Below are 12,782 nucleotides of genomic sequence, written 5' to 3' on the forward strand. Positions count from 1 at the left end.
AATAAATCAAAAAATCAGCCAGGCGTGGTAGCACATGCCTGTAATTCCGGCTACTCGGAAGGCTGAGGCGGAAGGATCGCCGGAGCCCAGCAGGTCGAGGCTGCGGTGGCCGGGAGCGGCCACTGCACTCCAGTCTGGGCGACAGAGTGAGACTCCAACTCAAAAAAAAAAAAAGAAAGTCCTACTTGCAGTCTAACCTTTGATTCTGTTACATCATCGGTCTATTCCATGGCAGATCTAGGTCCCCATGTTCTTCTAGGTCTAGTCCAGTCCTAAAGATGCTGTTGGACACTAGGTCTATCGCCTTCTCTCCTGGGGCACATTGGCCTTGTGCCTGACTTGGCTTTGCTGGGGATCCAGGGTCAGACCTGTCCCTCTCTGGGCCTCTATCTCCATTCCTCAATGTGACAGCCCACTCCTTTTATGAGAGTGTGAGTGCTTTGAGATCTTCAGAGGAATATTCTGGGTTCTAGAGATTCTGCTAAGCAGGGACAAGAGGGAGCGGCCCCTTCTGTGTATTCTCACTCCCCTCTTAGCCCACCCCCAGCCCAGGGTTTTCACAAAAGGTGGGATGGGGGAAGGGAGAGGCTGGATAGAGGCCAGACTGGCAGAGACAGGGGCTTTGTCCCAGCTGGTTTCTGAGCCAGGAGATCCGGTGGGAAAGCCCGTGCCAGGCAGAAAGGAAAGGCTGGGAAGGAGAAGGCGGGACGCAGCCTAGGAGGGGGACCGGGGGTGCTGGGGAGCCGAAGAGTCTCCTTATAAGTAACAGCAGAGGACCTAGAGGAGAGGACAAGCTTGCAAGCAGTTGTGCATTGCCTGGGTTCAGTCTAGGAGGCCCTCCTGGAGGAGGCCAGATGAGTATAGTGCCCAGAGAAGAAGGGACGGGCAGGGAAGGTTGGAAGGGAACTATGGGAAAAAGGGCTCTGGGTTCGAGGAAGGATCTGGCACTGGGAGGGCAAGTGGAATTCTAAGTATAACAGCACACACCATTCATGCTCGAAGTATTTATTGAGCTCCTACTGTGTGTCTGGCGCTGTACATTTGTACAGGGGTTTTTAGAATATAAAGCGCTGCCAAAGCTGTCTCATCCCAACTTGTGAGGTGGTAAGATGGTGCTCTTTTACAAGTAAGAAAACAAAAGCCCAGAGAGGGTAGGGAACTTGGCTTAGGTCACACAGTGAGTTGGCTAGGACCCTCTGGGGAGGAATCCCATGTCAGGGAGACAGGGATCAGAAACAGAGACGGGGACAGTGAGCTTCTGGGGCCAGGATATGTGTGAATCCACGTGGGTGTGTTAGGAGCCAAGGGAAGTCCAACCTGAAGTCTAACCACATCTTTCCTCCTCAAGTCCTTCACCAGTCTGCAGCATGGCCCCACTGCTGCTGCCCCTGCTGGCAGTCCTGGGCCTGGCCCAGGTCCCCGTGGCCTCAGCTGACGTTCTGGAAGGAGACAGCTCAGGTAAGCAACCCCCACCGTCTTTGTCTTGTTCAGCCTGCAGCCTGCAGCCTGCAGCCTGAGGAGACCCCAGGAAAAGAATTGGGAGAGCTGTCGGGAAGGATCGGGTCGGAGGCCCCTGGCAGGGTGGTGCTGCCTTGTGGGTAGGGCTGGGAAGGGTGACCAGGTGCCAGGCCTGAGTCCCTAGGGTGGAAGATGGGGGCCCCTGGGCCTGGGGTGAAGGGGCCTGGGATGTGGGAAAACCACGGAGTTGGGAGAGGCCCTGGAGACTCTGCAGGAACGGACTGGGACGTGGCTGGAAGCCGAGGGGCCCAGCTGGGGGACCCTGGGCAGGGCCGGGATCCCAGGTAGGACCAGGAGGGGCTGGGAGCAGGGCAAGGGAGTCCTGGGGGCCGAACGACCTGGGAGCCTTTGGGGGTTATGTCCAGAGGCTGTGGCATGGGCCCGGAGGACAGGACCTAGTCCTGGGGGACGGGGAACCTCGGGCAGGTCTGGAGGGTTCTGGGTCAGGGAGGAGGAATCGAGGGACAGGGCTTGGAGACGGCGGGGTGGGACCCCGCGGGGTGACCACGAGAAGCTCCAGAAGGCTCCCCGTTCACAGAGGACCGCGCCTTCCGTGTGCGCATCGCCAGCGACGCGCCCCTGCAGGGCGTGCTGGGCGGCGCCCTCACCATCCCGTGCCACGTCCAGCATCTGCGGCCTCCGCCGAGCCGCCGGGCTGTGCTGGGCTCTCCGCGGGTCAAGTGGACCTTCCTGTCCGGGGGCCGGGAGGCCGAGGTGCTGGTGGCGCGGGGGGTGCGTGTCAAGGTGAGCGAGGCCTACCGCTTCCGCGTGGCCCTGCCCGCCTACCCCGCCTCTCTCACCGATGTCTCCCTGGCGCTGAGCGAGCTGCGGCCCAACGACTCCGGCATCTACCGCTGTGAGGTTCAGCAGGGCATCGACGACAGCAGTGACGCTGTGGAGGTCAAGGTCAAGGGTGAGAGGGTGGGATGGAGAAAGACTTGGGAGGGAGGGAAGAGCTCTTGCACTCTGGGAGCGCACAAGACTGAGGGAGAGGCAGATGCATCTGGAAGGCACAGACTAAGTTGGAAAGGAGTGAGAGGACATAGGTCTTTGTTCCCTCCTTTCTTTCTTCAGGTGGAGAAAGTTCTACCCACAGTCTAACCTAAGTCCCTCATGCTGTAGAGTGAGCGCAATTTGGACTTTACCCTCTGTGCATAGGGGAGTGAGGAGGAGGGTGAGAGGAGGTCAGAGTGTGGTGTGACCAACTGGCTCAGGAACCCTCTCTACTTCTCAGGGGTCGTGTTTCTCTACCGAGAGGGCTCTGCCCGCTACGCATTCTCCTTTGCCAGGGCCCAGGAGGCCTGTGCCCGCATTGGAGCCCGCATCGCCACCCCCGAGCAGCTGTACGCCGCCTACCTGGGGGGCTACGAGCAGTGTGACGCAGGCTGGCTGTCTGACCAAACCGTGAGGTGGGCTGGGGCAGTGGGCCAGGGGCTGCTGTTGCCTCAGGAATGAGGCTGGTCTGAGGGAGGTGAGGACCGTCGTGAGGGTGTTGTCCCTGCAGAGGGCGGACAGCCAGCCCAATGAGCTTTGGCTAGAGGGCAAGATGACTCTGTGGGGTCAGGGTGTGCCAGCTCCTTGGTGAGGGCCTCTGTGCTGAGCCTCTGTCTTTGTCCCAGGTATCCCATCCAGACCCCACGAGAGGCCTGTTATGGGGACATGGACGGCTTCCCCGGGGTCCGGAACTATGGCGTGGTGGACCCAGCTGACCTCTACGATGTCTATTGTTACGCGGAAGACCTGAATGGTGATTGGGAGGGAGAGGTTCCCAGGACAATCCCAATGCCAGTATGTCCCGCAGGTCCCCCTGAAGCCTCTGCTGGACCCCACTGTCCCTCATCTCCCTCCCTCCAAACACTGTCAGAGAAGCCAGTTCATGACCAGAGCCTCCGCCAGGTTGGGGGTTGCTGAACTTGAGCTCTTGTGTGTCACTGCAGGACAAGGCTGTCGGGCCAGGTTCCTCTGGGCTCTGACTTCCATCTCCAGGTTCTAGCCAGACTTTGATCCTATGAAGTAGGGCAGCTGACCCCATGTCACAGATGAGGAGACTGAGCCCGGGGAGGAAGGGGCTCCCAACTTCCTGGCAACCCGGGCTCCTCTTCCCCACCCAGGAGAACTATTCCTAGGGGCTCCTCCAAACAAGCTGACGTTGGAGGAAGCACGGGCATACTGCCAGGAGCGGGGTGCGGAGATCGCCACCACGGGCCAGCTGTATGCAGCGTGGGATGGTGGCCTGGACCGTTGCAGCCCGGGCTGGCTGGCTGACGGCAGCGTGCGCTACCCCATTGTCACTCCCAGCCAGCGCTGTGGTGGGGGCCTGCCTGGGGTCAAGACTCTCTTCCTCTTCCCCAACCAGACGGGCTTCCCCAGCAAGCACAGCCGCTTCAACGTCTACTGCTTCCGAGGTGAGCTCACCTCCCGGCAGAGCTGGGACCAACCTCAGAAAGGTGGGGCCAAGCCCTGAAAATCCTGACCCGGTTTAGCCAGTTGCTCTCAGGTCTTTGCCATTTGGGTGTGTTGGACAATGCCCAGCTTGCCATCTGGGGCTCTGATTCTGGCACACCCCCTGGCTGCATGGCCTCAAGGAGTGGCCCCTCCATGTCTCTGGATTCGCCTTCCCATCAGTCCATGCCTGTCTCCCCCAGCTCAAAGTTGTCTCTCCATCCCAGCTTCCCAGCTGCCGAACAAGTTTCTCGCCAGCTTATTGGCAGAGCAGAGATGACCGGCATTCTCCGAATCCAATGAATAACCTACTCAAGTTCTTCCAGTTAACCAAATGCTTTCAAGAGCCCTCCAGAGGGTTTCCAGGCCCTGCAGCTTAAAGGTGTCAGATCTTTAATCACCAAATACTGATGGACAGACACAATTCCTCCCAGAGGGAGCAGGACCTCAAGTACAACCAGGAATCAAGATGGCTTCCTGTGCATGTCTTCCTTGGGGACTGGAGGAGAGGCCTGGGACCTTCAGAGGCACAGGGCCCAGCCAAGGGTGGCTGACAATCTGGCAGGGCTTGCCTCAGGGTGTCTGGGTCCTTGCCCGATTGTGAGCTTGCAATGCTGGCACAAGGACTGGAGGCAGAGATGGGAGGAGAAGACAGAGCCTTTACCCCCAGGGAGCACCTGGTCTGAGGAGGGAAGACACAACTTTGGTCATGGGAACCCCCAGTCTAGGGAAGATAAGATGCCTCACTCCCAGGAATGAGAAAGACAGAGAAAAGCATCCCTTCCAAGAGACAGATTGGCAGACATCTTTGGCCTGGGACTGGGAAGGGGTGAGGAAATAAAGTCAGGAAGACAGGTCCATCTTGAAAGGCTTCCTGAACAGAGATAATAAGAATACTAATAATAGCTGAAACTCGTGTACCCTGAGTCCGGGTATGCGCCATACACTGTTCTGGGAAGAAGTGGAAGGTGGAGCTGGACCAGGAGTGCGTGGGAGGGAGAGGATGACTCCAGTAGGGTTGGCGGAGGGCAGAGGCAGCGAGGGTGCAGGCTGGGGTAGAGTAAGGCTCGCTGGAGCAGGTGACAAGGGCAGGGACACACTCCTGTCCCACCTGGCTGAGCACAGATGGCCCTCAGGGCTTTCCTTAGCCCAATTCCACCTCGGCTTCACTGGTTTTCCTGCTTTCAGCTCCCTCCCCCAGAGGTCAAGGCAGTCCATCCTAGACCCCTGGATTTCCAGAAGGAGCAGGTCCCAGAAGGAGGTGGCCCTGCCTTTGCCCATGTGCCCGCCCCTGAGATCCCCAGGTGGTGAGTGCTGAGTGTTCTGACTGCCCTTCAGCTCTCCTGTGGGGCTGGCAGCCTGATCCCTTCCATTTCAAGAACCAAGAGCCAGTGACTCTCACACTTTGGCCCAAGTCTAAGGTCTCGAGGTGCCAAGGTTGCTTCACCTGTCCTTTGGCTCCTCCTCTCACTCAAGGGAGCCTCTCTCACCTGAGCCTTTCTTGACCACTCAAAGCGGTGCTTCCCATCACCCTCTCTCCCAAGTACTCTTTACATTAGACCATTATAATGTATGCTTATTATCTGTATCTAGAGTATAACTTCCCTTAAGGGCAGGAAGTTTGCTGTTTGGTTTCACACTATATCTCAGGAGAATGGTTGACACGACATATAGTAAGTGCTTGATCAGTGCTGGAGAAGTGAGTGACAAAGGTCTGGCGTGCTCCCAAGCCCCTGTGGGTGCTCCACAGGGAAGGTGAGCGGACTGAGAGAATTCCATGGCACAGGCCGTGTTCTGGCAGGGCAGGCTACCTCTTCAGCCTTCCATCAGTGTCTTCCTCCTGCCGCAGACTCTGGCCAGCCCTCTGCCATGCCTGAGGCCTCCAACCCAGCCTCCAATGGACTGGAGGCCATCATCACAGTGACAGAGACCCTCGAGGAACTGCAGCTGCCTCAGGAAACCATGGAGAGCGAGTCACGTGGGGCCATCTACTCCATCCCCATCATGGAGGACGGAGGAGGCGGCTCCACTCCAGAAGACCCCGTGGAGGCCCCGAGGACCCTCCTAGGTAACTGAAACCCCTCACCCTGGGGCTGTCTCCCTCTGAGAGAAATCGGGGGCAGAAGGGGTAAGCCAGGGTGGTGCTGGTCATGGCTAGCATGACTCTACCTGCCCTTTCTCAGCATCTCAGTGGCAAGAGTGCAGGGCCCGTTTCCCAACCTTTGTCTTTCCAGTAAATTCCACCCCCCAACTCTGTGGGGCTAGAGGTGCTTGGACTAAGGACTTCTCTCTGGAAAGGAAAGTCCTCTCTTCTTTGATCCCTCCTCCTCCTCACCTACCCAAGACAGACTAGAGTGTTGACAGACTAGGAGAGAGAAATGCACCGACCACATTCTCCTGGGCTGATGACAGCTCTCAGGGCCTCAAGCGTTGCTTCTGCATTGCAGCTGAGGTCGAAGTTCTTACAGCGTGGGCCAAAGTCAACCTATCCCCAGGGCGGGCTCTTCCCAATCCCCCAGCCCCGCCATCTCTCCTACCTCCTGCTTCCCACGGGCGCTGTCCCTGGTGCTGAACCGTTTGTGCTTTGCCCAGAACTCGAAACCCAATCCATCGTACCGCCCACGCGGTCCTCAGACGAGGAAGGCGGAGCGTTGGAGGAAGAAGAGGAATACGGGGATGAAGAAGAGACAGAAGAGGAAGAAGAGGAGGCGGAGGATGAGGCCCTGTGGGCGTGGCCCAGCGAGCTCAGCAGCCAGGAGGCCTCTCTCCCCACGGAGCCAGCCCAGGAGGAGACACAGTCCCAGGCCTCCCTGCCCACAAGGGCAGTCCCGCAACCTGAGGCATCCCCATTTCCTGATGGAGAGTCAGAAGCTCCCGGGCCTCCACGGGTCCGTGGACCACCTCCTGAGTCTCTGCCCACTCCTGGGGAGGGGAAGCTGGCATCCCTGCCACCTGCCACTTTGGCTGGGGCAAGAGAGGTGGGGGAGGGAACTGAGGGTCCTGAGCTACCTGGGGTTTCTCAAGGAGAGAGTGAGGAGACAGGGAGCTCCGAGGATGCCCCCTCCCTGCTTCCAGCCACACGGGCCCCTGAGGGTACCGGGAGGCTGGAGGTCCCCTCCGAAGACAATTCTGGAAGAACTGCCCCAGCAGGGACCTCAGTGCAGGCCCAGCCAGTGCTGCCCACTGACAGCGCCAGCCGAGGTGGAGTGGCCGTGGCCCCCTCATCAGGTAATGCTGTCCAAGGCTCAGCCACCCTCTTTGTCCTCCTCCTCTTTCTCCCCCTGCAGCTCTGGGTCACCTGACCCATAGTCCTTTAAGCTGCCATCACCCCAGACTCTCCTGTCCTTCACCTTCATTCTCTTACCCACCTCCACCTGTGGGTCTCCAGTCTTTGACACTCGCCTGTGGCTTCCATTCCCCACTCTCTGAGTCTTTGCCCTGGGACCCCAACCCCACCACTAGCCACCCCTGGCCCTTTCCTGCCCTCGGGCCCCCATTTGTGGCACCCACTTCGCCAGCCCCACAGAGCACCCCATGCCTCTCTGGGGTGCCCTCACCACCTGTCGCGCTCGGGGCCAGGCCCATCTTCCGCTGCCCCCCTCCTCCTGTGCGTCCCCATTTGCCCCACCCCTCCACCGCCCACTGATCTCAGGGAAGCCTGGGAGTCCGCCCCCCTAACCCAGCCTCTGGGGTTCAGGAGAGCCCTCAGCCCCACAGAGCCTTAAGCAACTACTTCTGTGAAGTATTTTTTGACTGTTTCATGGAAAACAAGCCTTGGAAATAAATCTCTATTAAACTACTTTGTAACCAAGCTCTGGGACCCGCGGTCTCCATCTCCAGCTGCCTGCCCTTCTTCCACGGGTCTCTGTCACGGTAGCTCTCTGACGTAGCTTTTCTTTGGCACACGTCTTTCCCTTTCTCTGCCTCTGCCTCTCTATGTCTCTTTGCCTCTCTTCTTTTTCATCTTCAGCTCTCACCCCTTCCTGTCCTCACAGTCTTACAGCCCCTTACTGTTCCTTCAGCCTCCCGGCTCAGGCCTGCCATACTTTCCTTTGGCTGCCTGACCATGCACATGACCCCAGAGAAATCATCGTCGTCAGTCTGCAGGAGTGCTGGGCATGGTAGTCCCTCACTCCCGAAAGGGAGAAGCCCTTGCAGCCTGGGTGCATGCACTGTGCATTTCTGTTCCTTTCTTGTTGGCCCTGTGTGGAAAAGCCACAGAGGAAACCAGCACAGGGCCACGCCGGGCATCCAGGAACCCTCCTTCACCCTGCCTCTCAGGGCATATCTAACTCTCACCTCACTGCCCACAGCCTCCCCTCCTCCACTAACCCTGCACTAATGTCACTTCTCAGCCCCCAGAAGGAATGGGTTCACCCTCCCCAGACCCAGAGGATCTCAAAGCCTCTCATGCTGGAGAAGACACAAATCAGGGGTGAAGGGTGGAGGCAGGTGTGGAGAGAGGAGGAATGGGGAGTTAGATTCCAGTCTCCGAGAGAGACCCTACCTCCTCAGGGGAGGTTAAGGCTCCAAGTGGAGGTCCTTGGAGAAACTGGGCTTCTCTCAGCCTGAGGACCCCTCCCCTAGACAGAGCACACCCTGCATCGCACCCAGCCCCCCCCCATGTCAGTGGCTTGCTCCCTGCCCAGCTGGTCTTGGAATTCAGCAGTGGGGGGGGTTGGTGGGAAAGGGAGCACCATTGGGGGTATCTGCAGCGTCTTAGTTACCCCACCTGGAAGATAGGGGAGAGGACCCAGCCTGCTATTTCAACACGAGGGGAGGGAAAACTTTCTGGTTGCGTGTGGTGGCTGGCTCCAAAGAGGGACAGGGAGGAAAACAAGAACTTCCCAAGAGGAGTGCCTCTGCCCTCCTCGGCCCAAGCTGGGAGGAGTTCTGCATCCCACAGCTGGGAGAGGTACCCATGGCCTGGGTAGGGGACCAAGAAACGGGTCTGAGTCTCTGTCCTCCAGGGTGGGAGGGTTGAACAAGAAGGAGCAGAGAGGAAAACAGGAGGAGCAGATAGGTGAGAGGACTAGGAGGGGTGGTTAGGATTCCTGCCCTCTGTGGGGCCTGGTGCTTCATGGGTTAAGTCAAATGCCTTCTTCCCTGGGGTTGGGAGCGGGTAACACCACCAGCTGGGAAGAAACTATTGGCAGGAGGGAGATGACAGGGGGAGTGGTGCTGGAAAAGCTGATTCATGTTCCCCAAAACAGCGAGGTCATCCCAGCAGAATCCTTGGAATTCACTCCAACCTCTCCTCCCCCCACCCCTGCTCTGATCCCCACTAGACAGCAGGATCTGCAGCCAGGCTACCGTGAAGCACTGTGGGCCTTGGCTGTGGCTGCCAGGGATGGATGGCAGGGTCTGAAGGGTCCCGCCCTGTACTGTTGGTCTGTGGGGCCATCTTTCCCCCTGGAGCAGAAAGGAGTGAACACTGGCAGTCCCTCTCGCACCAAGGCACAACCCAAGGACAGCCACCCCTACCCCAGGATCAAGAGAGAAAAAGTCCAGGGGAGAAGGCAGATGGCCTAGCCAGATGGGGCTGGATCCAGACAACAGATTGCAGACCTTCAGGGTAGTGTGTTAGTCTAAGAGGACTGCCTGGAGGAGACAGAGCCAGAAGGAGGGAGTGAGATGAATTCTAGGCTGGAGAACCTGCAGAAGGCCAAAGTGGAGGGGGGAGGGAGAGACTGGTAAGTGGAAGGGTGGGAGAAGAGGAGGACAGGGTTGAGGGGAAGCTGAGTGTGAGGCCAGCCAGCACTGCGGACAGGAGCTGCTGAGCCAGGGAGAAGGGCAGGGTGGGTGAGGGGAGTGGGTTGGGTCACACTGGCTACTTCTGGGCTTGGCTGACTCTGCCAGGTGAATAGCAGGCAGAGTGAAGTGGTGAGCACTCACCTAGACCACACCAATGTCAGGTCCCAGCAGCAGGCAAGGGAGGCCGCACTCCCCTGTTGCTATGGTAATCCTCTCCCCTGCCCCAGTTCCCCTCGCCCACCTAGGCTGTTCAGAACCTGCTGGACTTGACACAAAGACAATGGGCTGTGGGACTAAACTCCAAGACCAGAGGGAACGTGACCTGCTCAGTGTCACAGGGAAGAGCCAGGAGTCAGATAAGAGTTCGGTTCCATAAACTGACAGCCCTGTGTCTTTCCCCAAGGTGGGCTTGGGTCCTGAGGGCCTTGCTGGCCACTCCCCCAGGCCCCACTGGACTGGGCCCACAGCGGTGGCCATAATGGTGGCTTGCACATACTGAGCCAGTGTTGATGTGGGAGGCAGAAAGAGGAACGAAACCCATAACTCAGGGCTGGGCTGTGAGCAGAGGCAGGCTTTAGGGAGAGCTTCCAGGGTACTGTGACAGCTCCCAGGACAGGAAGGGGAGGTCAGGTCTGGGGACCCTCTGCCCCTCTCCTGGGGGTCTCAGGCTGCAGAGTTGCTCCCCTGCTCCCCCACTTCACTTCTTTCCTCCCTTCAGGTGACTGTGTCCCCAGCCCCTGCCACAATGGTGGGACATGCTTGGAGGAGGAGGAGGGGGTCCGCTGCCTATGTTTGCCCGGCTATGGGGGGGACCTTTGCGACGTTGGTGAGTGTGTTGAGGGACATGGGGAGGAACAGATTTGAAGGCCGGACCCTGCTGGGATGTGCTAGTTCTGGAGGGGCAGGAGGACTGGTTTGGGCCTTGTCATTCATGAGTCCCTATTTTAGACAGTGACATAACTCTTTGGAGCCCCTCGACCTCATCTAAGTGGAACCCAAACGCCTCTCTCAGGGGATCCCTGGGAGGGAGTGCTCGGCATCCTCCCAGCATTTGGTGGGCCCTCCTTACGTGTCAGCTTCCATTCCCCTGAGAGGAGAGCTCAGATCTTCCTTAGGATGGAAGCCTGCAGAGACTCGAGCTGGAACTCCAGCCCTCACCCTGGTGGTCCCTGTCTCTCAGACAAGGCACCAGCGTCCCTACCCAGGAAGCCTTCCAGCTCCTACTAGCCTATGGAACTGTGGTGGTGGAAGGGGCCAGGCCCTTCTAGGAGGCTTGGCCCCTCCGGGTTCTGGCCCTCAGATGCCCACCCTTTTGTGCCCAGGCCTCCGCTTCTGCAGCCCTGGCTGGGACGCCTTCCAGGGTGCCTGCTACAAGCACTTTTCTACACGAAGGAGCTGGGAGGAGGCAGAGACCCAGTGCAGGATGTACGGCGCACACCTGGCCAGCATCAGCACGCCAGAGGAACAGGACTTCATCAACAGTGGGCTGGGGACGGGGCGGGGGGACCCCATGATCATCTCACTCACTCATTAACTGCCTTATTCATTAATTCACACACCTATTACTTGGTTCCTCCATTCATTCATTCACCTTCTCCTCGCTCCCTCCTTCCCACTCTTCACTTAGACAGTGGAGCTTCAGGGAGGCAGGGCTGAGGTTCGCGCAGGAACTTACACCCACATCAACCTCCAGTCCCTCCCAACCTCCCTGGCTCTCCTGCCACCGTTTGCCATCCCCGACCTCAACTTTATTGAAAGTTTTTGCTCTTTTTCCAGTTTCCTTTTTCTAGCCGGGTTGATATTTTTCTTCTCCCAACTCCACGCCCTGCCTTCTGTCTGACCCGTGTGCAGAGGTTGGAGGGAGGGTTAAGAAAACGGGGAAGACCGGGCTCTGGACTGGGGCGAATAAGGTCCCCCGCGGTCACCCGCAGCCGGCTCAGGAGTGGGGAACGGCCACCATCTGCTGGCGGCGGAGCTCACTGCATACCTTCGTCTCCCCGGCGCTTCCTCCCCAGATCTATACCGGGAGTACCAGTGGATTGGGCTCAACGACAGGACCATCGAAGGTGACTTCCTGTGGTCGGATGGCGTCCCCCTGGTGAGAGGCCCGTCGCCCCACAAGTTGGCTAGTTCGTTTCCTGGAAGCACTCCCGCCCTCTGCTGCCCCCCACCTCCCACCCCATGACCCCTTCCCCGTCTTTTACTGTCCTCCTCCCCTTTCTAGGGCCCCTTCCCTCTTCTTCTGGGCTCTCCTCCCTCCCTTGTCCCCCTCTCTCTCTTCCGGCCCCCACTCTTTCTCCCCAAAGTCCCCACCCTCTTCTTTCCCCTTCCCTAGGAGGTCCCCTACTCCCCAGGCCCCGCCTTCCCTCCCCTGAGGCCCCTCCCCCCAGATCCTTTGGCCCATTCCTGCCCGGTGCTCCAGGAGCTGGAGCTCCTCACCGCCTCTGTCCCCCAGCTCTTCGAGAACTGGAACCCAGGGCAACCCGACAGCTACTTCCTGTCTGGAGAGAACTGCGTGGTCATGGTGTGGCATGATCAGGGACAGTGGAGTGATGTGCCCTGCAACTACCACCTGTCCTACACCTGCAAGATGGGGCTGGGTGAGGCAGGCCAGGGAAGGTCCAAGTAAGAGAGTGGAGGGGTGGGCTAGGGGTCCCGGAGAGCGTGCAGGCCGGGCGTGGTGGCTCAAACCTGTAATCCCAGCACTTTGGGAGGCCGAGGCAAAAGGATTGCCTGAGCCCAGGGGTTCAAGACCAGCCTGGACAATTTGGTGAGCCCCCATCTCTACAATAAATCAAAAAAAAAAAAAAATTAGCCAGGTGTGGTAGCACATGCCTGTAATTCCAGCTACTTGGAAGGCTGAGGCAGAAGGATCGTCTGAATCCAGTAGGTCAAGGCTGCAGTGGCCGTGAGTGTGCCACTGCACTCCAGCCTGGGCAACAGGGTGAGACTCCAATTCAAAAAAAAAAAAAGTAAGCCGGACTCGGTGGCTCAGCTTGTAATCCCGCGCCTTGGGAGTCTGAGGTGAGTGGATTGCCTGAGCCCGTGGGTTCGAGACCCGCCTGGGC

The 12,782-nt window shown here is 58.7% G+C and overlaps 1 protein-coding gene across 1 annotated transcript in view; it reads left to right on the forward strand.

Moving 5' to 3' along the window:
* The first annotated feature begins 1,357 nt into the window (after nt 1-1,357).
* The window catches only part of BCAN (brevican), a 12,929-nt gene continuing 1,504 nt past the window's right edge, over nt 1,358-12,782 (forward strand). Inside the window, exons 1-11 of the mRNA XM_008066158.2 lie at nt 1,358-1,458; nt 2,057-2,431; nt 2,753-2,927; nt 3,138-3,265; nt 3,630-3,923; nt 5,810-6,028; nt 6,553-7,188; nt 10,433-10,540; nt 11,037-11,195; nt 11,730-11,812; nt 12,170-12,314. Of these exons, the coding sequence (XP_008064349.2) occupies nt 1,368-1,458; nt 2,057-2,431; nt 2,753-2,927; nt 3,138-3,265; nt 3,630-3,923; nt 5,810-6,028; nt 6,553-7,188; nt 10,433-10,540; nt 11,037-11,195; nt 11,730-11,812; nt 12,170-12,314 (2,413 nt within the window). The 5' untranslated portion in view covers nt 1,358-1,367. The remainder of the gene's footprint in view (nt 1,459-2,056; nt 2,432-2,752; nt 2,928-3,137; nt 3,266-3,629; nt 3,924-5,809; nt 6,029-6,552; nt 7,189-10,432; nt 10,541-11,036; nt 11,196-11,729; nt 11,813-12,169; nt 12,315-12,782) is intronic.

This window comes from Carlito syrichta, unplaced genomic scaffold (assembly GCF_000164805.1).
Source record: "Carlito syrichta isolate Samal-C Ts95f unplaced genomic scaffold, Tarsius_syrichta-2.0.1 Scaffold104783, whole genome shotgun sequence".
In the NCBI taxonomy this organism is placed as follows: domain Eukaryota; kingdom Metazoa; phylum Chordata; class Mammalia; order Primates; family Tarsiidae; genus Carlito; species Carlito syrichta.